At 39.7% G+C, this 27,602-nt stretch overlaps 1 protein-coding gene across 2 annotated transcripts; it reads left to right on the forward strand.

The window, feature by feature from the left end:
- Window positions 1-1,299: 1,299 nt before the first annotated feature.
- On the forward strand, window positions 1,300-27,431 carry mgat3b (beta-1,4-mannosyl-glycoprotein 4-beta-N-acetylglucosaminyltransferase b). 2 transcript variants are annotated; one of them, XM_073851905.1, is made up of 3 exons: window positions 1,300-1,650; window positions 19,635-19,989; window positions 20,587-27,431. In XM_073851905.1, exons 2-3 carry the CDS (start codon window positions 19,636-19,638, stop codon window positions 22,018-22,020), a joined length of 1,788 nt encoding a protein of 595 aa, XP_073708006.1. In that variant the 5' UTR covers window positions 1,300-1,650; window position 19,635; the 3' UTR covers window positions 22,021-27,431. The 2 variants fall into 2 exon arrangements, with proteins under 2 accessions (XP_073708006.1, XP_073708005.1); XM_073851904.1 differs by lacking the exon at window positions 1,300-1,650 and adding an exon at window positions 10,566-10,696.
- Window positions 27,432-27,602: the final 171 nt, after the last annotated feature.

The following is a 27,602-nucleotide window of genomic DNA, read 5'->3' on the forward strand; positions in this document are numbered from 1 at the left end:
GAATGTTTTGTAAAGACACACATGTCTGGTGTTACTGTGTGAGATTTAGGCGTGTGCTGATCGTGAGACGCTTCACATCATCCTGTCAATGCATATCAAGTCACTTCCACATTCCCTTTCCTCCGCTGAGATCCTGTTTCACACAGAAATAGAGCGAGCAGATGATGGTAGAAACTGAGCGGGTCAGACTCAGACACAGGACCTGCTGTCCATTAAGATCATGTTTTTGTTTTAATTCAAAGCGGTTTGTCCGACAGACCAAAACTTCATGAACTCAGGTACATGCTATGAGAAATGCAAATAGAAATACTTAGGAGGTTATTTTTGTTTAGACTGAAAAATGGGAAGGGTGTTAAAACATAACAGCTTTTAATCTTCTCATGAAGATCAATGTCGACTCGTTACAGTTTTTCAATTCATTTTTCTTTAAATTCTTGGTCTTTTGCCTTTTTATCAAAATGTATGATTATTTTTCTTACAGTAACTTAGATTGAATAGCTGGTAACTGAACTTAAAAGTAGGAAGAAATGATTTACTAGTCAAAATATGTCACTTCCTGTGTTCATAGTTACATTTTTAGTAAATATGTAATGTTTCATATGTTCCACAAAGAACGTTTTGCTAACATTCCCATTTAGTTCTCCAAAAAATTCTCTAAAATTAGTTCTCAAAACGTTCAAAACATCCAGTATTTGACATGTTTAAAAGACGTTTTGTCCTGGTTATGTTACAGACAACACTAAAGGAAAAACGTTACATTTTATTATGTTGCAAACATGGGAATGTTACTTTTGAGTGTTACAGAACTAAAATGTAACATGCCATGAATAAAGTTTAAATAACGTTTTTGATCTAACGTTTTGCTGAACGTTCTATTAATGTTTCTGGTAGAACGTTTGTTTATAACTTTGATAACTTTGTTTATAACTCCCTAAAAGCTGAGACATCACATACAGACATTTGATTTGTTTAAAACGAAATCATTTTTATGCGAGGTTCGTATATTGTCGTGTAATGTGGTATTTGTGCTAAATTATCCTCAGTTCAGCAAAACACGGTTCCTGCTGTTTGACACTCGAACACGATCATATCTCAAAGCCTCCTGATATAAATGTGATATAAATGTTCGTCGGATGAATCAGCGATGATTTCTGATGAATAATGCGCTCGTGTGGAGGATGAAGAGCCGCATGATGCTGAAGTGATCCGCTGGTTGTCGCACTCGGTGTGTGTTTGTGTTTGTGTCGGTGGTCCGGAGGGCGGAGCTGCGGGTCTCTGCGCCCCCGGTACCGACGGACACACCGATCACTGCTGGGCGGAAGAGCGTCATTTGAGCAGAAAACAGACCGAGAGAGAAGCAGCGCGGACGGGCTCAGTGCTCCGGTTAACGGAGATCAAGCGGGGATCGAGTCGCCGTCGCGCATCGAGAGTGATTTTCTCTTTCTTCCGCAGCAGGATGGATTTACACGAGGACGCTCGACAAGAGCGCGATCCGCCCGCATCACCGGCCGAGCGTCACTGAAGCATCATCCGCCCTCCGCGACACATCCGACCGCTCCGATGCGAACAAAAGCCTCGCATTCACCTCCACCCTGACCGACCGCAGCGCCTCCATCCGCAATGAACATCTAGAGGAGCGTCAGGCGATGGGTGAGACTCACACACACTCACTCACACACGGACGAACCGACAGACAGACGGGGGTCGGTGGATGGGGAGCAGCATCTGCTCGGTCAAACAGAAACGGCTAAACGAGCCGCAGTCACGGGCGTCTTATTAAACCCTCATTGCTGCTGCTGCTGCTGCTGCTGCTGTTATTACTGATGCTGATCCGCTTCGGATCTGTTGTGGGTTTGTCTCCAGAACGAGCTGTTTGACATTGCAGATTATGATACCACAGCCAAATATCTCGCCAGTTGTGTAAATATGAAGTTAATATGTAACTGAAGCATTGTGCTGGTGAAACCCTATAGGCCTACAATCCAGATTCTGATGCGGTTTGATTCCAGATTTGTGTGGACACATCATATCAGATGTCGCCTGAATGTGTTAAGAACATATCTGAATATATTTGGAGTATAAAGAAAACAAAACCTATTTTCAGATCTGATGTGGTTTTGTCTTTAGCTGGCTTTTGCATCTGGTCAAGCGTGTAAATATCATTTGAATATGTAACTAAAGCATTGTGTTGGTGAAAGCTGAAGCTGTAATCTAGATTCTGATGCGGTTTGACTCCAGATGTGTGGAAAATATGAAAAATGCCTAAATGTGATAAGAACGTGTCTGATTCATAATTAACCCCCCAAATAAGAAATTTGTATTTTGCATATAAACAAAATGCCAGTCTGTTTTTAGCAGATCTGGAGTCAGCCGCTGCTGCTGTTTATTACTGATGTTGATTCGCTTCCACTCAGATCTGATGTGATTTTGAAGGAGCTGTTTAACGTTACAGATTACGCTGTCAAAGCCGTATATTTGCATCTCATCAGGCTTGTAAATGTGTAATATAAATATTGTGTTGGTGAAACCCTGCAGGCCTGCAATCCAGATTCTGATGTGGTTTGAGTTCAGATCTGTGTGGAAACATTATATCAGATGCCTGAATATATTTGGAGTAATTGTGTTAATTCGCTTGCGCTCGGATCTGATGTGGTTTTGTCTCCAGAATGAGCTTTTTGACAATACTGATTATCAAAGCCAAATATCAGGGTTTAGCTGGCTTTTGCATCTCGTCAGGCTTGTAAACGTGTGATATAAATATTGTGTTAGTAAAACCCTACAGTCTTTTGAAGATACAATCCACATTCTGATGTGGTTTGACACCAGATCTGTGTGAAAACATGATATCTGTCTAAATGTGATAAGAATATATGATTCATAATTCACCCCAACGATTTGAAAATATATTTGGAGTATAAAGAAAATGAAGCCTATCTTTATTTGCTGGTAATATTAACTGATGTTGATTCACTTCCGCTCAGATCTGATGTGGTTTTGTCTCCAGAACGAGCTTTTTGACAATACTGATTGTTATCAAAGCCAAATATCAGGGTTTAGCTGGCTTTTGCATCTCGTCAAATGTGTAAATATAATTTAAATATGTAACAAAAGCATTGTGTTGGCGAAACCCTGCAGGCCTCTGAAGCTGCAATCCAGATTCTGATGCGGTCTGACTCCAGATCTGTGTGGAAACGTGTTGTCAGATGATAATAACATGTCTGATTCATAATTAACCCCCCAAAATAAGAAAACTGTATTTCAAGCATTAAAATTAAAATTTAGCATTTAAAGAAAACAAAGTGTGTTTTTAGCAGATCTGGAGTCAGTCGCTGCTGCTGTTTATTACTGATCTGCTTCCGCTCAGATCTGATGTGGTTTTGTCAGCAGAATGAGCTAGATTATGTTGTCAAAGCCAAATATCAGCGTTCAGCTCACTTTTGCATCTGCAGTGATGTCAGGTGTGTAATGTGTGATAGAAATATTGTATTGCTGAAACCCTGCAGGCCTCTGAAGATACAATCCAGATTCTGATGTGGTTTGAGTCCAGATCTGTGTGGAAGAATCATATCATATGGCTAAATATGCCAAGAACATGGCTGAAAAAATATTTTTATAAAGAAAGTGAAGCCTATTTTTGCATGGTTTAGAATGTGAAGTAATTATCGCATTATTTTTTAGTTTATTTTTCTAAATTCAGATTATACTGAGAACTGATTATCTTTAGTTTCTCGTCATGCAAAAATACATTTAAGACATTTAAAACATTACATTTACATTTAGACATTCAGCACACGCTTTTATCCAAAGCGACTTACAAAAGAGGACAATGGAAGCAATCAAAATCAACAAAAGAGCAATAACATGCAAATGCTATGACAAGTCTCATTTAGGCTAACGCAGTAGACGTATCAAGGTTTCTCAAATTATATAATAGATACAAAGAAAATAGAATAAAAAGGAAAAAGCCAGCTAGTGTTATTATCTGTTTTACACTGACAGAGACGTTATGATCTAAAGAAGATCATGCAAATATTCAAATGAAAGTCAAAATGAATTTGCCAAATGTGCCTACTTAACAAACCACCCTAAAGCTAAAAAATTGGGTTTCATTTCTTATATATTTTGGTATTTCTATCTTTTGGGTTGAAGTGTGGCAGGTTTCTGGTGATTGTGGTGAACAGGTGAAGGTCTGTGTTTGTGGTGTTTGATCAGGCCGTCTTTATTCTCTGCTCCGGTTCTGCTTGGTTGTTTTCTAGGTAATGATGTGGATTGAGTTTCGGCTCACAGGTGACTGACCTGCAACACAGATCAGAACACAATGACACGTGAAGAGCGGCGTGTGTGTGTTTGAACACACGGCGAGCAGATGTTGGCTCTCATGTCTTCTTCAGCTCATATGGTGTGTAAGATAACAGACAAACACTATGAGCGGATCAAGTCAACATTCGGAGGACCGTGTGATCACAGGATCTGTGTGTCCATATGATCTGAATGAACAGAATCAGATGATGGATGAGCTTATGTAATAAGATGTTAATAGTCAAATCAGCAATCAAGCTTACTTTGATCTTCTGAGCTCATATTACAATTAGAACTCTTTTTCTCCTGCACAAATAATTTGAACATATGAATACCGAAGCACACATATTTCAGTGCGTCTGCGAGGAGGAAGAAGCGCAGATGCTGTTATGATAGTTATGAATCATTTACTCACGCAGGAATGAAATGTCAGTCTGTACGTGTATATGAGTATCTGAGACGTGCGGCGATTCCGCTTCGGCTTCATTTGGATCCATTTCTGTTGAAAGAGTAACTGCAAATAGACAGAGTCACTATCGATAGTGTGTCACTTTCAAAGTGGAGTGATACTCGAGTGTTGTTGGTCACTGATCATGTGAAGAGCAGAGGATATACATGAAGATGTCCTACAGACACAGGACCAATCGCACGTTTAACTGGAAGAGATGTGCATGAAAGACAAACAATGCTTTTCTTAGATTTTTTGTCTCGTTTGCAGCCAAAATATCTAAAAATTCTGAAATCAAGAAGGATATTCTAGACAAGTAAAAATTATTTTCTTGTTTCTAGAAAAAAGTAAAAATTAGGTGCGTAATAAATGTTGTAAGAAAAATAATCGTGTTTTCTGTTTGAAATAAGATTTTTTTTTTTTGCTTATTCCATTGGCAGATTATGTTGCTTCTTTCAAGCAAAAACTCACTTAATTGTGACTTTTTCTGAAAACAATTTTTACTTGTCTAGAAAATCCTCCTTGATTCAAGAATTTTTAGATATTTTAGCTGGAAACAAGACAAAAAATAAGTAAGAAAGGCATTTTCTGGTGTTTTTGGTTAAAGAAACACCACTTGATTCACATTGTAAGCGGATGTCAGATGAAAAAAGTTATGATTTTAAACGTTATTTTCACTGGGAAAAGAAAAGTGGTAAAATATTTATTTTGCAAGTTTTTGCATTTGTACATGTGAAGTAAATTTCACTTAAATAATTAATGATCAATACTTTAAATCGCACACACTAAATTAAAATTAACTTGGAGTTCTGTCATCATTTATTCACCTTCACGTCATTCCAAACGTTTATGAGTTCAACATAAAATATTTTGAAAAATGTTGGTAACCAAACAATTGCTCCATAGTATGGAAAAATACTATGGAGTTACTAATGAGTGCCATCAATGTTCTTCAAAATAGACTTTTTTTGTAAATGATGACAGAATTTTCATTTTTGGAGGATTATCCCTTTAAATAAATAAAATTAAGTGAATAAGTGCATATTTTCAGATTTTGCACATTTTTAAGGCAAGTGTCTTTAACAGCATTAATTTATCTTTTTTAAACATGCATCACTGCATTAAGATGAGCACAATCATTAAATGAAGCGACAAGCTCATGTTCATCAGCTCAACCTCGAGCTCAGCGACAACCACACAAACATCAACAACACACACCCCATCCAGCATAACCCAATCTGCAACCCTGACAGCTCTTCACTCACAAATGCATAAAATAACACTTCATTTTAATAGCCCAACACCCTTTGCAAAGCATGCTGCCAACTAACAATCCACAATATTATTCAACAAAATAATAGTCTTAACTTCAATGTTGCTCTTTTACCGAATGCAGTGAAATTGTGATAAAATGTTGAGCAGTGGTGTTGCTTCAGATCATTTGAATTAAGTAAGAAATGCATGAAAAATAAACATAATTTCCCAGTGCTCAGAGATAAAATCTTAAATGCAAACTGCTTTTCTGTGATTTCATTGCTGTGCGAATCCAGAATGCTGGTGTTTTTCTCTCACCAGCGGTGTAAAAATCCCAGGGCGAATTACCTAGCCTTTAATTGCTGCCAAATCCACATCTGAGTTTACAAGAAATGGATTCTAATTTTTTCTGACCACCGCTGACCACGTACGGTAACTGCTGCTCTTTACTGTAATTTGCATGCATATTTATTACTGAAATGATGGGAAGTATTTACAAGAACAGCATTTTATAACCACTCCACCACAGCGAGTGTTAAGAACAAAAAGAGGAAAGAGAAGCATGTAAACATTTGAAATGGCAGGTATGCAATATAATTTTCAAATATGTTTCATATACAGGTACATACATAAACATATAAGCACGTTTATGTGTGCCTTGTTTATGTGTAAACTCATTTCTGCAAATCGAATCAGTTTGAGATCAAATGCACAACAGAAAAGCATTTCAACTATAGTCTGTCTTTTTGCCTATTTTTAGATTTAAATAGATAAAAAAATAGGATATTATTAAATATAAATGTATTCTTATTATTCCAGGCAAGTTTGTTTATTTACTCCTCCACTGTCAATAAATCATTATCTGAATCCATCGCTGAGATGCAAGTAAATATATTTTTACAGACACCCACACGACAAATAATTACTGGCTCTTGATGTTTTGGTCTAAAATGATTTTATTTGAGGCATATTTGATGCAGTCTGCAGCAGCGGTGTGTGTGTGTGTTTTGGAGAGGCGTGCAAGAGTGTTTTCGTGTGTGTCGGTGTCTCCTTACAGCTGCGTCCTGAACACACCTACTGCAGCCCAAATGGTGCTGACCTGTTCGTGACCTCTGAGCGTGAGCTGAGCGACGCCTGACGGAACGTTCCACTCGTTTCCCGTCAGCGGGGGGATCGTCCTGTAGACGCAAACAAACACACACTCCTCCAGCTGTGCGTTTCCTCCTCTCTGATGACCGCTTCCTGTGCCAGAGCCTCCTGAGATCCTCTGTGCAGTCCACTTCGAGTAATAACAGATTCACCGCTTTATATAAAACACACTCGTGTGTGTCTGAGAGCCAATCACAGCACATATGAACGCTTTCAGTGTGTTGAACCAATCAGATCAGGCTGTGGGTGGGGCTGTAGAGCTCTGAGTTTCCTGTTAGTTATCAGAGTTATGGCTTAATAACGGAAAACCTCAGATTTGCATGAAAGAGAAGCGTCGCTTTAATCACGTCTTGCTCTGTTGTGTTCCTCTTCAGAGAGACTGATAGACTGACATTTTTTGAAATGTTTCTTGTTAGTTTGCACACGTTAAGGAAACATTCTATTGTATCATTTGGCAAACATTGGAATGTTACTTTTTGAAACAACTTGTTACATGAATGTGACATCACTGATGTATAAATACTGTTACTGAACTCTGAATCAATGTTACATTAATTCTTCCTCTTAGCTGGGTAAATGTAAACATGTAGTAGTAAAAATAGTCTGAAATGAACTAAACTCATCTACAAACAAACGTCTCCAGACAGACAGACAGACAGACGGACGGCAGGACTGTCATCAGTGTTGATCTGAGATGTGAATCCACATGTCTGTGTTCTGTGTTCAGTGTGTGGTGTTTGGTGTTGAAGTGATGACGGCTGGTGTCTGGTGTGTTCACTGGAAGGCGGCGTCAGTTCTGTGAATGTGTTTGATTCCTGCAGTGGAACATGAGAGGACCGCTTCCCGGATCAGCTGTTATAGTGTGCGCATCCAGAGGAAGAGCTTCTGCATTCATCTGAGCTGTTCTAGGCGTTTCTTCCTGTCAGGTGTGAGGAGTCTCTGATCTTCTGCTGTGTAGATGCTTCTCCTTCAGTCCGCTTGTTTTGTTTCAAACGGTCTGAGCAATCATTCACATTCACACTTACTGCTAGAGGTTTCTCACATCAGCACTAGCAAAGACCACTGATGATGCAAACTTGTTTAAAAATCAGGCTTGTAAATATTTAATGGCGGTTGAGAGCGAGCTGTGCTCATATCAGGTGTGTGCATTTGTTGTCTTCATTGTGATCGAGACAAAGACATGTTTATCCTCATTGCAGCCCGTTTCTAATGTAGTTTCACTCACCTGACGCCTTCTTTCCATTGCAATGAACTTTTTATGCCTAATAAGGTTTTACTGATAAGTTAGTGTAATTGTGTAACAATTTTAGGTTATAAAAACACCGTTTTAAAATGTTGCAATGTCAGTTATTAGAATGTTATTAGAGGATACAAAACCATTTCTTACAATGTTTTACTAGCCTTATTTTCAGCCAAAATATTATGCTATTTGAACATTTATATTTAATATTCTAAGAGTGTTCAAATTGTTCTTGTTGTGATTAGAATGTTGCATAAAGGTTACAAAAATAATTCTTAGAACATTTATGTACAAATAACATCATAAGGATATTGTGAGAAAGTTTCTCTCAACATTATGAGAACATATGTGATCCTGGAGCATATATTAGGTAGCAATAGCCAAAGATACATCGTATGGGTCAAAATTATTCATTTTTCTTTTATGCCAAAAATCATTAGAATATTAAGTAAAATTTCCTACCGTAAATCTATCAAAACTTAATTTTTGATTAGTAATATGCCTTGCTAAGAACTTCATTTGGACAACTTTAAAGCGATTTTCTCAATGTTTTGATGTTTTTGCTCTCTCAGATTCCAGATTCTCAAATAAGTGTATCTCAGTCAAATATTGTCCTATCCTGAAAAACACTGGAAAGCTTATTTATTCAGCTTTCAGATGGACTCTTATGACTGGTTTAGTGGTCCAGGGTCGCATAAACTTTACTTTAGGAATGAAAAAAATAGTCAGCTGGGAAAGAGGAAGTGAAGGTTAAACATGAGAGGCAAAATCAAAGTAAATATTATGTGAACAGAACGTTTAGTGCGTCATTTCTAGTCAAGCAATTTTGTCCAATTATACAAAATCTGTTAAATGTATTTCATTGTGTGTCTTTAGCACACCTGAGAAAATGATTCTTAGTAAAAGAGTTTGCCATTTTATTCCAAACATTTAAAATATCATTTATAGAATGTTATCAAACATGATGTCAAATTTGAGAAGCGATGAACATGTTGATAATCCTTGAAAAATGGTCAAGTTATTTTATAATAGTTAGAAACACTCATTAATGTACATCATGTTTGTTTTACTGACTTTAATTTATGCAAATTTAAATGAGCAAATCACTGTTAGAATAATGAGAATGTAATGATAATCACCAGTGAGACGCACAAGCCGACACAAAAGTAAAGTCTGTTCACAATCATGAATGTTTAGGGGTGAAATGTGTTTAATGGTCATGAAAATAACGTCACAATGCAGAGAAATCTTAACGCTCCTAAAATAAGGTCCATTATATTCCTATAAAGTCTCAAATATGAGCGTTAGTTTGGGTGACGTGCCGGAATGGCTTCTCGCCCACATTCACACACAACCAGTGTTTGTGTGGACTGACAGATATTGAGCGGCTAGAGAATGAGCTCTATTGTACCACAGACACACACTCTCTCTCACACACACACACACACACACACACACACACACACACACACACACACACACACACACACACACACACACACACACACACACACACACACACACACACACACACTCACACACTCACACACATTGTCCAAGACTGACTCTGGCTCCAGCCACACTTTCAGGGACACATGATGTGTGACGTACGTTTCCATGGTGACATACGTGACGCAGCGGGAGACTGTGGAGTGCTTCAGTCTGCCAGACCAACTCAAACTCACATATACACACAGACACACACACACACACACACACACACACTCGGACGGGTCACAGACGGTGTCTGGAGATCAGGGCTGTTAGTCCGTCGCTCATCGCTGTGATTCCTCACATCTCGTGTGCTGATACTGTGATGATCAGGGTTTTCACCTGCTGGAGCAGAACAGCCCCACAGACACACAGTGAATGATGCACATCTACAGCAGAAGATCAGGGACACACCTGAACACCAGACAGGAAGAACAAACCTAGCAACCACAGTGCAGATCTTCACATCTCTCAGAACCCGATAAGAACCACAGATCAGCAGTGCGTCACGCTCATGGGTTTTGCATCACAGGCTCACTGTTCAGAAAAATGCAAAATATAAGCATGCAAAATATGCAGTTTTCCTTTGAAGAGTACACACACAGAGACAGAGAGTGTCAGGCTGGTTGTCTAAGTTGTACGGCTGACCCTGATTTGTTTATGTTCTGTGTTCAAGGTTACTCTCACAGGAGATGTGTTGTATTCGCTGTTTGTCCGAGTTGCTGCTGATTTCAGCTCATTCTCTTCAGCTGCACTTTCCTCTTGTTTTCTATGATTTCCTCCAGATACGGAGCGACGCTTCACACACGTCCACTGTGAGTAAATGCAGAAAACAGCTGTTTGATTCACTGCTGCATCATCAAGATGAACTGCTGTTTGACAGGATATCTGTGTGTGTGTGTGTGTGTGTGTGTGTGTGTGTGTGTGTGTGTGTGTGTGTGTGTGTGTGTGTGTGTGTGTGTGTGTGTGTGTGTGTGTGAGAGTGTGTGTGTGTGTGTGTGTGTGTGTGTGTGTGTGCACACTGCAAAAACTGCTTTTCTTACTTAGATTTTCTGTCTTGTTTCCAGCCAAAAAAAAATTTTAATTCTTAAATCAAGAAGGATTTTCTAGACAAGTAAAAAAATTTTCTTATTTTCAGAAAAGTCCAAATTAATAACAAGCAAAATAATCTGCCAATGGAGTATTTCAAACTGAAAACAAGATTATTTCTCTTACCCCATTGGAAGATTATTTAGCGTGTTTCAAGCAAAAACACACCTAAGTTTGAGTAGTTCTTTCTGAAAACAAGACAATAATTTTTAATCGTCTAGAAAATCCTTCTTGATTTAAGAATTTTTAGTTATTTTGGCTGGAAACAAGACAAAAAAATCTAAGTAAGAAAATCATTTTTTGCAGTGTGTGTGTGTGTGTGTGTGTGTCTATGTATAGAGGGTTGTTGTCTCATCCGGTCATGTTCCTGAGGAATTCTGTTCTCTTATCCAAAATTCATGGAGTTTAATCAGTCGATTAGTTCAGTGCTTGGTAACAGATCCTGTTTGGGAGTGTGTCCAACACAGTGCTTTCTGACCCACACATACACCAAATGACCTGAAAACACACACACACACACACACAAACACACACACACACACACACACACACACACACACACACACACACACACACACACACACACACACACACACGCTTTGGGTTTAGGGATGCACCGAAATGAGAATTCTTGGCCGAAGTTGAACAAAATTAAACACTGGTTTAAGGCAGATTGTCGAACCCATTTTTTCATGTTTTTTCCCTCATGTATTTTGCCAATTTTTTTCACCATTGCATAAATTAAATAGCCAAAATGTGCTTTTTACAGTTTTGTCTTGCTTTTCAAAAAAAAAAGTCAATTCTAAAACAACAATTTAAAAATATTTACTTAACACTGAACATTTATAACATTTTAGTAGACATTATAGCCTACCAACAAACCACAACTGAACTTAAAATTACTAAGTTAGAAAAATAATATTCTTTGGCCATTTCTAAGAGCCCCTTCTTGAATCAGGCATGTGTTTTTAATGCACAAATAAATGCAGCCTTGCTGAGCAAAGGAGAATGTTAGAATAAATGTATCAATAGAGCTGTTGGAATGATTGTTAGCATTATTTTATCTTAATTTTTTATTTTATTTGACAGAACAAGAGTAAAATGCCGATACTAACATTTCTGAGTGTTGACTTTTATTTAGTGGTAAACCCGCAAGAAGAGCTCAGTCCTAGTGTTTGCTGGCAGCAGCAGATTTGTGAATGATTGTCATCTTTGGTCTTTGAACCCTGGCTAAGGAGCTGCTGTCAGAATAAACACAATTGGTGTCTGGTGTATTAGACAACAGAACGTTCTGGAGTTGATTGACTAATGGATGATTTCAGTCATCATACAGTAACCTTTCTCTTCTCATGAAGACATGCGATGCGCTTCTAAACAGTCTCTCGCTGTCGCTGCTTGGTCTTTCTCAGACAGTTTTAAATGCTTTATTCTGCCTTTTTTCTTATTCAGCCTAACACTTCAGCTATTTTCGGCTGAATAATTTTGGTTGCTGAACATTCAGTGCATTCCTAGTTGGGTTTCCATGTTTTCTGGGTTGATTCCATAGGCGTAATGGTTTTTCTCCTTACCTTAACCCTACACATAAACCTAGCCCTCACATTGTACTCACACTATACTACAGGCATTTTTCTCAAAATGCTTCATTCTAGGTGATTTATAAGCTTGTTTTCTCATGGAGGTCAAAAATGTCCCCACAAGGACAAGGATTTTGGACATTGGCATCTTTGTAGGGACATTTTGTCCCAATAATGTAGGGTATACCTGAACAACACACACACAATAAGTGTTAATGTTGTTAGTTTCCTCCCATAGATTCTCATGACAGGAAATGAAAGTGCAGCTGGCAGATGATGTTTCATTGTGTTGTTCAGAACTGAAGCGTGTGATCTGAATGTAGAAGATCACAGTATGAATATCAAATATTAATATATTACGTTTTGCCTAATTTAAATGAAGCCTGTTTTAGGAACATCACGATTTGTTTTGAAATGATGAAATATTTCATTTAAACATCTCCCGATTCCCTTTACCATAATCTCAAAACAATTACATATTTACATTTAAAGCATCTTTCATGGTCATAAAAACAGTGTTACAAAAATGAGATTCATCATTGGCAATGCTGGTCACTTTTGTTTTGTCTTGTTTTTGCATTATGGAAATTAGAGTTTGAGTCATTTTTACTTGTTTTTAAGAGTAAATAATGCATGTTCTTAACAGGAATCATAAGATTGATCCTTCATATCACTGCATAGTTGGTGTAACTCTTGATCAATAACGTTTTTCTCAGGATTCAAGACTTGTAGATGTTTCTGGATGATGCTGTGTGTTTGTGTGATCATGAGTGTCATGAGAGTTCAGGGTGTGCTGTGTTACACTCTTATCTCTCACAACACACACTGCTATTTCTCACAGGGGTTGATGCTGCCGGAAATATGTGTGTGTGTGTGTGTGTGTGTGCGTGCGTGCGTGCGTGCGTGTGTGTGTGTGTGTGTGTACCTGGTATTCATCACGTTATGGGGACCAAATGTCCCCACAAGGATAGGAATACCAGTAGATTTTGACCTTGTGGGGACATTTCTCAGGTCCCCATGAGGAAACAGGCTTATAAATCATGCACAATGAGTTTTTTGGAGGAAGTAAAAGTTTGCACAATCTCCTGTGAGGGCTAGGTTTAGGTGTAGGGTAGGTGTAGGGCCATAGGAAGTTACTTTTTGTACAGTATAAAAACCATTACGCCTATGGAATGTCCCCATAAAACATGTAAACCCAACGTGTGTGTGTGTGTGTGTGTGTGTGTGTGTGTGTGTGTGTGTGTGTGTGTGTGTGTGTGTGTGTGTGTGTGTGTGTGTGTGTGTGTGTGTGTGTGTGTGTGTGTGTGTGTATGAGTGTCATGAGAGTTCAGGGTGTGCTGTGTTACACTCTTATCTCACACAACACACACTGCTATTTCTCACAGGGGTTGATGCTGCCGGAAATATGTGTGTGTGTGTGTGTGTGTGTGTGTGTGTGTGTGTGTGTGTCTGTAGTGAATTACATGTTTATATGAATAGATGCTGCTTTCATTTTCATCTGTTAGTGGTTACCAGAAATCCCACAGCATCTGCGCTCAGATAGTGACATTCTCTAGCACAAAACAAACAAGCAAATACTAATATATACTAATTTTTTCTTTAAGTATTTGCAAAATCACCAAAAACTATATAAAAACCTCAATAAGTTTAGGCATTGGGAAGGATTAGGGATGTAGAATATGTCCTTTATAAGTACTAATAAATAGCCAATATGTTAACAATAGGCATGGTAATAAGCAACTACACTCTCAAAAATAAAGGTGGTTTAAAGGGTTCTTCAAGTGATGCCACAGAAGAACCATTTGTGACCCTGGAGCACAAAACCAGTCTTAAGTCGCTGGGGTTTATTTGTAGCAATAGCCAAAAATACATTGCATGGGTCAAAATTTTTGATTTTTCTTTTATGCCAAAAATCATTAAGAAATTAAGTAAAGTTCATGTTCCATGAAGATTTTTTGTAAAATTCCTACTGTAAATATATCAAAATGTAATTTTTGATTTGTAATATGCATTGTTAAGAACCTAATTTGGACAACTTTAAAGGTGATTTTCTCAGGCTTTTTGATTTTTTTGCATCCTCAGATTTCTGATTTCAAATAGATGTATCTCAACCAAATATTGTCCTATCCTAACAAACCATACATCAATAGAAAGCTTATTTATTGAGCTTTTATATGATGTATAAATCTCAGTTTTGTCAAATTTAACCTTATGACTGGTTTCGTGGTCCAGGGTCACATTTTTGGTTTCATAAAGAACCATTCAGTCAAAGGTTCTTTAAAGAACCATCATTTTCTTACCTTTTTATAATCTGAAGAACATTCTTTTGCCACAAAGAACCTTTTGTGAAACAGAAAGGTTCTTCAGATGTTAAAGGTTCTTCATGAAACCATTTAGACAAAAAAGTTCTTCTACGGCATCGTGAAGCTCCTTTATTTTTAAGAGTGTAGTTAATAGTGAGAGTTGGTCCCTATACTTCAGCGTTACCAATATATTTATAGAAATGGGCGAAAGACGTTAAGATGTCAACGTCAAAAGAAAGCACATTAAATGTAAGTAAAGTGTCTATTTTTAAGGTTTCAAATAAGTTTTTGGAGAATAAAATATCAAGATTTCATTGAAATGTTACATTGTCATTCAGTGTAACACATTATTTATGTACAAATTCAAACAACATGCTTATTCTGACTTGCACATATTAAAATAGTAAAAAAAAAAATAGTGACAAATGGGCAAAGCCTAGGATAGTGGCAATTTTTTAAAATGTAGAATTACAACTATTTGGACTCAATATGTCAGATTGATTTTTGTTGTAAATATGACAGGACTGTTAGACTGAATGACATTTTAGTAGGTGTCTTCTGTAAATTAGGGAAAAATCTAAGATAATTATTTTTTGCTCAGAAAAACTGCCAAATGCAATTAAATTAAACAGAAAACTTTTTCTTTTTTTTTTTAGAAAACAATTTAAAGCAGTTTTACACGTATTGTCTTTATGCTTAAACCCTTATTTGTCTTTGACCCAAATACATTAAAAATTTAAACACATACCTGCTTATTTATCATCATATATTTTCGTTGATATATTTTAGTATATTATCAAATACATTTTAGAATTTAAAGGTTTAAGTTAAATATATTTTAAATGTGAACATTTTTTTTATCTAAGCTGTACAATATATTTAGCATATATTCTATATATTTTCAATATTTGTCAAATATGAGGTGTTTATGAGTCCAGTATGGTCTGCCTGACTCTAGCGTCTGTGAGGTCTGTGGAGCTCTGCAGTGTCTGTGTGTTTATATCTGAGCAGATGTTTGCTGATGTCTCTGAACGTGTCTGTATTGTGTTGGACTTCAACAACTCAAGTTTATAAAGAATAAGAGACGCTCTGCTGCAGCCGGATCACAGCATCCAGACTGGACTGAACCGGAGCGAGCTGCAGTGTTGAGCTGAACACATGTGAAGAATGATTTCTGCTACAGTGTAAGATGAGGATGCAGTGTGTGTGTGTGTGTGTGTGTGTGTGTGTGTGTGTGTGTGTGTGTGTGTGTGTGTGTGTGTGTGTACCTGGTATTCATCACGTTGTGGGGACCAAATGTCCCCACAAGGATAGGAATACCAATAGATTTTGACCTTGTGGGGACATTTCTCAGGTCCCCATGAGGAAACAGGCTTATAAATCATGCACAATGAGTTTTTTTGATGAAGTAAAAGTGTGCACAATCTCCTGTGAGGGCTAGGTTTAGGTGTAGGGTAGGTGTAGGGCCATAGAAAGTACGGTTTGTACAGTATAAAAACCATTACGCCTATGGAATGTCCCCATAAAACATGTAAACCCAACATGTGTGAGTGTGTGTGTGTGTGTGTGTGTGTGTGTGTGTGTGTATTAGCTGTAGTTCCCAGAAGTGAACTGAATCTGACAAACCTCCTTGAGGGTTTGTATTTCTCCTTAATGAGCTTCATGTAAAAACAATAAAAGGACTTCATCTAGAGTTCAGTAGACCTGTGCGCATGAGCGTGTGTGTGTGTGTGTGTGTGTGTGTGTGTGTGTGTGTGTGTGTGTGTGTGTGTGTGTGGATCTGAGACTAACACAGTCTCTTGAAGGCGAGTCAGCGAGTGTCCTGATGTGACCGCAGCCTGTTGTTTCCTCTCGTGGAAAAATCAAAGTCGTATCAGAGAGAGAGCGAGAGGGAGTTTTGGGAAACAGATAGACATGAGCTGATTTACTCCACACAAGAGTGTGTGTGTGTGTGTGTGTGTGTGTGTGTGTGTGTGTGTGTGTGTGTGTGTGTGTCTCTAAGGTCTCAGATGTGACTCAGCAGATGTGTTGTGATCATGTGAATGGAGATGTTTTATCTTTAACGTCCCACGGCACGCGGTGTCATGTCAAATCTTTATTAAATAAGTGTTTGTTCAGAGAGCTTCTGCAGACATGCAACAAACATGAACTGGCCTTTAAGAGTGTCACCAGGGATTCTGCACTATTTGGCAACCCTACTGGCATTTCTAAAATGGAGAATGCAACTTTTTAACTCTTTTATTATTATTATAAGAGCACTTTTATTGCTTGTATTAGTGTTAGTGCTATTAGCGCTATATTTGCAAACTATGAAATTCTGGAGGGAAAAAAAATATAAACTGGCCAATCAGATCATTTCCACACGCATCATACAGCCAGTAGCAGTGTTATGCAGAAGTTTGTGAACCCCTTGCAGAAAATGTGAATAATTTTGACAAAATAAGAGAGATCATACAAAATGAATGTTATTTTTTTATTGTCTTACTGTCCTGAGTAAGATATTTTACATAAAAGATCTTTACATATAGTCCACAAGACAAAAAAGGAAACACGATGCATTAAGAGCTGGGGGTGAAAACTTTTGAACAGGATGAAGATGTCCAAATTTTTCTTATTTTATTAAAATATATTTTTTTCTTCCATTTATTACTGCCCTTTGAAGAAACAGAAGAAATTGCATGTTTCCCGGAAGACAAATGAAATGCTGGAGCTCCAGCTCCCCCTTGCTGGAGGTAATGGGTGGAGATAGACACCTAACCACACCCTAACCCTACCCCTTACCCTATCCCTAACCTTAACTCCACCCATTTGTTCACTCAGAGGTGGAGCTGGACATCAAGAGAGGTGGAGCTGGAGGCCATTTGGCTCTGCAGTGAGCAGTACTTGGGGTTTTTTATGCATTGTGTTTCCTTTTGGAGCATCAGCAAATGTTTGAACCTTTTTTGAATAGTTGTGTTCGAGTCCCTTAATTGTCCCCAGTGTGAAAAGATGGATCTCAAAATCATACAGTCACTGCTGGAAAGGGTTTAAATATGCAAAATATGCTGGAAAACTGAAGAATCTGCAGGATCTGGAGATTGTTCTGGAGAACAGCACTTAGTTTAACTGTTCAGAACAAAAAAGGGACTCATGAACAACTATCTCTAAACAGAAAAAGACTCGGATCATTCAGGTAACCACACACAGTATCAAGAACCAAGAGTTCCCAAACTTTCGAAGAGGGTTATTTTAATAATTTCAGGTTTTTTATGTCTTGTGGACTATATGTAAACATCCTTTCTGTAAAATATCTTATTTAGGACCGTTCCAAATAAAAAAGAACATGCAATTTGTATGATCTCTCTTATTTCGTTATAATTACTCTCAGATTCTGCAAAGGGTTTCCCAAACTTCTGCATGCCACTGATTGTGCGAAGTGGACATCTGTGATTGTGAGCATATTTAAGATGCCATTTCATGTTAAAAATAGTTTCAAAAAATGCATCTGAAGTCCCTTGAATTCAGTTTCATGTAATTTCTCTCTAAGACTGAGTGTGATAATAACACCAGTTACTGTCCCGTCAAACTACACCTAACTCTACCATAACCCATCACAAAATTAAAATCCAGGCTGAAATGCTGTGACTTGAGAAATGTGTGTGTAGGAGTTTGATTGTGTAAAATCCAATTTGGCTGCCGGTTGTTGCTCTTTTTATTCCTCTTCCCACAATAATGCGTCGGTTTATGTGTGTCTTGCGAACCCCACGGTGCCGCGTGATGTCATTCGAGTGCGTTTCCTACGTCAGAACAACCAATCATCCAATAGCATTCACTGCTGAGCGCTCTGTTCCTCTCATTAACTCGGTTAGCTGGGTATTTAACAGCTGCTTTGCTAATTCAGCCTCTTCCTGTACAACATGTCTGTGCTCTGCTCCCGCGTCCAGGAAATCTGTTTATTTGCTTTGGATTCTGACAGTAGTTTCTCAGTTCGTGCGGCACAGAATCAGAGGATGTTTCACAGGACACATTCTTGCACTAGTACACAAACACAGCTGAACGCACTTCACATGCACTCTTGTGTTGGTCTGATGGTAACAAACCCCAAACTGCAGCAGCAGCCAGCACTGAGAATCCAACCAGTTTTTGCATTCACATAATTGCATTAAATTTCTGGAAGTAGCCTACACACAGATTCTCCCAGCACTGTCCTGAACTCTGTCTTGATTTCACAACAGTGTCTTCAGTGTCTGTGATGGGAAAAATTGCAGTGGACATTCTCACTATCAAAGACGATCTGGAAAGTCAAACACTGGGGCTTCTGTTCTTCAGCTGCTCTGAAAGGCTAGAGAGAAACCCGTTCATGAGCGTTTCATCTAATCGCGATCACTGAGAACTTTACATTACAATCAATCGCATACTGCATTACAGTGAGGAAAAAGCCACAAAATGCACTTTTATATTTCTGATGCAGTTATGAAGCACTCAAAATCAACTCGAGATGTGTCAGGAGGCACTGTGATATCAGTTCACTCTTCATACATTGTAATTTGCTTGGGTTTGTTTTGTTTTCACATTCGTATAATCTCAAATTTCTTCAACCACATTTCCAATTCCCAAATTACTGCTCTTCTGAAAAGTCAATTGTTTGATTTTTACAAGAGCTTATCAAAAATATTATCAAATGTACAAAGAAACTCCATGTAAATTGAAGCTTAAGAGGTTATCAGTATCACGCTAAATTTAAGTCTGATTTCTGTTCCAAATCTAAATCTCTCTGAACTCCGTTTCTCTCTCTCTCCATTTCTCAGGATGAAAATGAGACGTCACAGGGTTTTCTTGATTTGCACAGTGGGACTGTGTGTCATTTCCTTCCTGCATTACTACAAGGCTCTCCACTACGTGTCCCTGCTGAGGGAGTTGTCTGCACCTTACCCTAACATCAAATCCTTCATCATGGTCACTGGTTTCTTCTGGAAGGAGGGCACCACCCCGCTGTCCAGCGCCTCCCCGGAGGAAGGGCCTCCGCTGGTCCACAGGCTTTCGGACGGCAAGCCCCGGACCGGAGGAGGTGGCCTGGAGCTCGACACCGGACAAGAACCTGAAGCACCGCAGCCGTGGAAGAGACCTGAAGATCCGCAGCACAGGAGCTCAGGCACTACAGAGGTAACTTTTGCACTAAGCAAACACTCCCCCATCTGTCATTGGTCAGTCAGACAGATATTCCTGCCCCCGACTCATAGGGTAAACCCTAACCCCAAGTCAAAAGTTGGCATGTAGGGGCACTCAAACAAACAGATTAATGTTGTAACGTCTTACGGACAATGAAATAGACAGAGCCAAAACGTGCAAGAGAAGAACAATGCATACATAAATAATGCATAAAATAGTTATGTACGTAATATCATTTTGAGTGGTACAGGTATTTAAACAATCACTGGGGATAATAAATATTCAAGATTATGATTACTGCTTCCACAATTGATTGTGAATGTGCTGATTACAGCATTAGACACCTAGTGTGTCAAGTTTTTCACAACAATTATTCATAATGAGCAAGTTTTCAGCAGTCAAATGTTTCACTTTTGTTTGCTTTGGCAGTTGAAAATACAAGTGGATTTTATTGATGCTGTGCCATTCGCTTGAAATTAGAACATGGTGGAACAAAACTAGAATGTGTGTCATTCTTTTAACCCCAAGAGTCAGTGAAACTTGGTCCAGATTCTGCTGTTTTCTCATGGGGAATTGTTCTTCATTAATCAGGTCCATAAGGGAGGAGTGATCGCCTGGCAGCCCAGCAGCCCAACTAACCAGAAGCCTGATCCGCAGAGAGACTCTGCGGTCAGATTTGCGGTAAACAAGCTCCAGCCGCGTCACACGTCGACTCCAGACCCGCTGGAATCCCTGGGCGACATGCACCGCCGCACCCACGTCCTCCAGAATGACCGCATCCCTTATTTCGTCCGCACCAAAGCAGGCGCTCTGTGCTTCCGTCAGGGGACGGAGGTGGCACCGCCTAAAGACGAGACGCTGAAAGCGAGACCCAGCGTAGCTGTATTCGGCCAGAGGAGAATATTGCAGAAGACTGACGAGTCAAAGACTCCAGCAAAATCAGTGGAGGAGTCCGGTGCGGCTCGAGGGAAGCCCAAGCGCGGCAAACGGCTGGTGAAGTGCGTCTGTCGGCCGGGGTGGCACGGCCCTTACTGCGGAGTTCCCACTATGGTGTACCACTCCAATCTGCCCACGAAAGAGAGACTGACACCCCGTGAGATGCCACGGCGCGTCATAAACGCCATCAACGTCAACCACGAGTTTGACTTGTTGCACGTGCGCTTCCGCGAGCTCATCCAGGCCGTGGATCTCTTCCTCGTGTGCGAGTCCAACTTCACGGCGTACGGGGAGAGGCGTCCGCTGAGATTCCTAAATCTGCTGCTCAACGGAACGTACGACTACGTGCGCCACAAGATCCTCTACGTCTTCCTGGACCATTTCCCAGAGGGCGGGCGACAGGACGGATGGATCGCCGACGACTACCTGCGTACGTTCCTGACACGCGACGGCATGGCGCGGATCGCGAGCCTGCGGCCCGACGACGTTTTCCTCATCAATGATGCTGACGAAATTCCAGCTCAGGAAGGAGTCCTTTTCCTTAAGCTTTTCGATGGCTGGACGGAGCCTTTTGCCATCCACATGCGGAAGTCCCTGTATGGATTTTTTTGGAAGCAGCTGGGCTCCCTCGAGGTGGTGTCCGGGTGCACCGTCGGGATGTTGAGGGACGTCTACGACAACGACGGCATTCGGCTTCGGCGGCGGGAGTACTACACCATGCCGGGATTCCGGAAGTACGAGAACGACACCGGCCACATCTTGGTGCAGTGGTCGATCGGAAGTCCGTTCCATTTCGCAGGCTGGCACTGCTCCTGGTGTTTCACACCGGAAGGAATTCACTTCAAACTCATTTCAGCCCAGAACGGGGACTTTCCTCGCTGGGGCGACTACGAGGACAAGCGCGACCTCAACTACATAAAGGAGCTGATCCGAACGGGGGGCTGGTTCGACGGCTCTGTGCAGGAGTACCCACCCTCGGACCCTAAGGAGCACATGTACGCCCCCAAATACATGTTGGATAATTACGATCACTACCGCTACTTGTTGGAGAACCCTTACGCCAAGCAGTCCAAGCCGGGAGGCGCATAGAGGGCCAAATGTTTGTAAAGATGGTTTGATTGAAGACATTAGGAAGGGGAACAGAGAGGGAGAGAAGAGACCACCGTCCTGTTCCTCTCTTTCCTCTCTCTCTCTTTGGTCCCAACATCCAGCACCATCCAATAGCTGAACGCTTCATGTGAACACAGGCCTTGCAGAGACCAACAGCAAACCTTTCTGTTTTGGTCGTTGTTTACATGAATGATTCCCAGCGTTCCTTGAGAGACTCTGCGATAGACGCCTCCTGTGTTCACTGTACAAGACTGTGTGTGTGTGTGTGTGTGTGTGTGTGTGTGTGTGTGTGTGTGTGTGTGTGTGTGTGAGAGAGAGAGAGCGTGAATGTGTGTGTGATAAGACTGAATTTCATTGGTGCAGAGACTTTCTTGCTTGCACTGCAGAATCAAAATAAGAAAACTCATTGCACAAATGCCACATTTTTGGGTTTGTTGACAGCTTGTAAATTCCTCCGAACTCAAACGTCTTTTTCCTTGGTCAGAACAAAATCTTCGTGTATCATTGTGAGCTGTTCTGAATGAGTTTGTGGACGAGAGAGAGAAAGAGGCCGTTCGAGAGAAACAAGGCTTTGTTTGAGCTCCGCTGGGTTCCGATGGAGCCGATATACGAGATTGTGCCGAGTGAGAGAGGTCCGCTTAGACAACACAAATGAGCTTCCTGTTTTAGAAATCCTTGCGGAAAACATCCTAAAGCTGGGAAAAGGGCTGTTTTCAGATCAGATATTTAGTTCATGTGAACCACCCATGTTGTGCACAGGAATAGGGAGACGCCAGATAAAAATATGATAGACAGAGGCTCTGTTCCAGATTAGTGAGATGCCTACGTAAGGCAGCATAGCCGCGCGGGTTCCAATGCAAAGGTTGTTCCAGATCACATGCTCCCTTTTAAGATACCTTCTTTTGGCCAAATTCCAAATTCCAAATCATTTTTTTCAGAGAAGGCATGACACAAGAAAGCATTGTGACAGTTTACTTGGAAAAAAAATCCATCCAAGATGGCAGACAAAGATTGCTGATTATAAATGCAATGTGTTCAATACAGAAACGCACTGATGTAAACAGTGTATTTTTAAGAGCGTCCCTTTGTTAGCTTAGCACCAACTGGAATCAGCAATGCAGCCCACTGTGTTTTGGAACAGAGCCATGTAGTGTTTGGTGGTCTTGGCTCTCTCATGTTTTAATTTTAAGTCAGAGCAGGAAACAGTTTCTTATGAAATCCTGTGCTGGAAATTCCCTATTCTCAGAGCTGTGAAGCCATCTGATCGCATTAGAGATCTGTGGGGAATTGCATCTACACAGCCGCACCAGAGATCTGAAGAGTCGCGGATGATTTGACAGGGATTGTTGTAGGATAATTCTGTCATTTACTGACTCTCTCTTCCGTCTGGGGCTGGTAAAGTCGACATGAAATCTACATTAACTCTCTTAATTCCTATTCCTTTCTTATTGTGAATGATTCACCATTATTATTCAGCTTATGTCATAAGTTCTTCTTCATATAGAGATCAATTCATAATAGAAAAAAATCCCTTCCTACATTTATTCTATCTCAAACATACAAAATAAAATGCGATGTGAATGTCATTTCATGTTGACTTTAATCCCCAACGAGATCAGCCATAAACAAACTCCCATAGACATGGAATGATTTCCGAAGGATATTATCTCTGTGTCAGACATGCTGCTAAAAACAGGTCTCCAGATATAGGAAATATCTGGGTGGGGATTAAAATACTGCCATGGTGAAATATAGATCACCAGTAGTCGAGGGCCATGAACTCGTGCTTACAAATGACTTTACTGGTTACTAGTGTCTGTGCAAAAGGTCATTCAGCTGTGACACTAAACGTGTCCTTGTGGCCTGTTCGTGCCCAAGAGTGCCAAACAGCGGCACTTTATAAACAGGCTAAAGATAGAGACCGCGTTAGATGTCAGAAGACATAACAGATCTCAGCAGAGACAGGTGCTCAATCTCCGTCCACAGGCGTTTATAGTCTCAGATGTGCTTCATGCCACCGTGATTGCAGTGCGGCCGTGACCTTCGTCAGCCTTCGCGCACGCAGTAAATGAGATGCAAATATCTCCGCGAGGATGTCTCCAAATCTGTGTGAATCCCGCATGGGAATACGGTCGGAATGTTGAGCTTTATTCCAGTGACCTCGATTGCATTCTTATCCTGAAACTCAAGCATTAATGAGCAGAGTTTGTTTCATTCTTACTGAATCACAATCACTTCACATTTGCATATCAAGCCGCCTACAGGAGCAGGAATATCTTTAATAACGGCCTTACGAATGACCTCACGAATTGACATCATATTTTACAGGCAGGAGAGCCAATACCGAGATCCTCCGTCCACAACCGTCGTGCCACATTTAGCTCAGAAGAACATTTGACTTGATTTGAACCCGTCACAGCAGCTGCTCGGAGGAGATTGCGTGTTGAATTTAATGATCATTTTGTTGAAGTGAAGGGGTTTTAGGGTTAGGCTGTAGATCAGGAGCCTGCTTTAGATGATGTCTCTTTCTCTCTCTCAGTTAACAAACATTCACTGTTTTCAGACTTATTGTCATTTTTGTTTTGTGTTGTTTGCTGTTGTAAATGTTGTTGCTGTTTACATTATTTATCTTATTTATTACTATCCTGTTTATGTGTAGAAAAGGGAAGATCAATCTGTCAGAGGAGAGAGAAGTTCTTCTCTGACTCTGTTTGAAAGACTGAAACATCTCTCTCCTCCACGTCATCCCTCCATCCCGTCCTCTCGCACCGTATTATTCATCTTAAACATGACGGTGATAGTCGCTCATGAACCTTCTTGGCCAGAAACGCTTTACGCTAGTATGCCAACGCACATGCTCTTGTGCTGATTAGATTGTTTGTGCCAAACAATGGTCAGGTTAGTAGCCAACTAGATGTGAACATACTGACAGTTCAACCTTAAAGTCACCATGAAATGGAAGCAGCAGCAGATCTTATAGTTTAGATTTGGACATACATCAAAGTGTAACGAATTATCAGAAAAAGAAAAATGTAGGACGGGACTTGGTTCTGTGCGTTGGCTCTTATTTCAATGATGAGATGTAAATGTAGAGAAATCCTGCGTACATCACCAGTCAGACTGTTCATAAACATTATGAGGTCAAAAACACAAAAAATTAAAGATAAATTTCATTTGCTGACTTTAAAGGCTGGAATACATGACATGACTTAGCCGTAACAGAGTTTAAAACACTTCATACACTTGCCAATTTTTAAATAGTTTCAGACAAAAATGAGCACCATGTACTAAAAGACTAACCCCCGGTTTCACAGACAAGGCTTAAGCCTAGTCCTAGACTAAAATATAAGTCTGAGCTGTTTTAACTGAAACAAAGTTTGATCTTAAAATATATCAGTGCCTATGTTTTGTCTCAAGGTGCACACCAGTAATGTTTTTTTCTAAGCATGTTTATAAAAATTACTTAAATGTCTTAACTGAACTATGGCCTAATCCTGGTTTAGTCTAAGCCCTGTCTGTGAATCCGGGACTAAAAATCACACACTAAAAGTCTTTCAAAAACAACAAACTCATGCATTTGCTAGGAGTCGCATATTAATTTAAAAAAAATGTGACCCTCAAGCACAAAACCAGCAGAAGTAGCACAGGTATATTTGTAGCAATTGCCAACAATACATCATATGGGTCAAAATTATCGATTTTTCTTTTAGTAGTAAAGTAAAGATCATGTTCCATAAAGATATTTTGTACATTTCCAACTGTAAATATATCAAAACTTAATATTTGATTAGTAATATGCATTGCATAAAACTTAATTTGAACAACTATAAAGGTGATTTTCACAATATTTAGATTTTTTTGCACCCTCAGATTTCAGATTTTGAAATAGTTCAATTCAGCTCAGCCAAATATTGTCCCATTCTAACAAACCATACGTCAATGGAAAGCTTATTTATTTATATGTAAAAATCTCATTTAAAAAAATTACTCTTATGACTGGTTTTGTGGTCCAGGGTCACAAATGTGTTCTAAAATCGCGTCAAAATTGAAAATACTTTCAAATAATGTCATGTTTAATATCTTCTGACTGGATGGTGAAAACATAGAGTCTGTACTTACCATACACTATGCGATTTTTGGACGGCATCTCAGATCTACTGGTCCAGAGCAGTGCAAATCAAGGCATAAATCTGTGTATCTGTGTTAAAATCTCTGTAATGTATTCCAGCCTTTATCAAGATTCTTCTAAAACTCTTGCTCCCTACAGAAAGAGAAAACTGACCGTTGATGTCGACCGTTACTTTACTGACCGTTGAGAACGCAGTGCGCATGCGCAGTAAACTGATCTCCGTTCGCATACTTGCGTTAAGTTTGATTCTGGTCTTTATCTCGCGTTTGTGCTGTGACTCACCTGTGAAGGGTGTCGTATCGTCTATCAGGGAGCTTTGCTCGCAGCACAGACACGCAGCTCGTTTGTTCTGTGATAAACGGTTGAACGCGAACGTTTATATAAAATTCCAGACAACTTTTACACGGAATGAAAGAAGCGCAAGAGCAGGTGTTCCACCACAGATCAAATGAAATAATAACGTTAATCATGAGGTGGCATATGGACACAAACACACAACACCTGTGAGCGAAAATATAGGTGATTTGCGTTCATCTGCTGATTGAAGATTGATTTGCGTGAGTGTCAAACACGTGATCCTTCAGGAAATAATAATGAACATCCTGTGATTGTCTGGACACGAGCTGAGAATCTCCTGGGCTGTCAAACTGTTCATATCTGCACTGCATTTTATGTTTTTCTTTTTTTTTAAAGCGTAACTTATTCAGTGTGTTCTGCTTTAATATATTGAAGGGTTTTTTCTTTCGTTATATTTTCGGGTAAACTTAACATTTCTTGTCATCTTAATGTGTAATCTTGTATAAGACGCTGACATCCTCATATAACACAAAAAAAATCCTCATATACACTGTATGGGTTTTCATTTTCCCTTCCTCTGTGATCTGACTCTGTATGTGCTGCGGTGTGATCGCTCTCCTCCAATCACGTCCACTCTCGCTCTCTCTCCTCCAATCCCGTCCACTCTCGCTCTCTCTCCTCCAATCACGTTCTCTGTGTGTGGGAGAGTTTCTCATACTAGTTCACGCAGATGGAATAATGTCTGTAATAAACGCAGTCAGATGAAGGCCGTATCAGTGAGAAAAGAGTGAAAGTGTTTGAAAAGCGGAGAATCTCCTGAATTCTCTCCTGCACTGCAAAGAAGGAGTGTGTACATTAATGAGTTTATACAATCCTTTTTTGTGTATATGAATGGCTATATGTTAACCTTGAAGAAAAATAACAAATTCTATGACAAAAACTATAATAAATTAATTGAAAACCAGTTTGCGGATGTATTTCCATTTACCTTCCACTGACATCTAAGATGAAATCTAAGATTGTTTTACTTTGGTAAATTGTTCTGTGTGTGTCATTTTTGATTTTTAACAGCGGTAATTCAAGCTAAATTGTTTCTTAATTGCAATTTTACACATAATTAAAAGATGTGGTTAGT

The sequence above is a fragment of the Garra rufa genome, chromosome 12 (assembly GCF_049309525.1).
Source record: "Garra rufa chromosome 12, GarRuf1.0, whole genome shotgun sequence".
Lineage (NCBI taxonomy): Eukaryota > Metazoa > Chordata > Actinopteri > Cypriniformes > Cyprinidae > Garra > Garra rufa.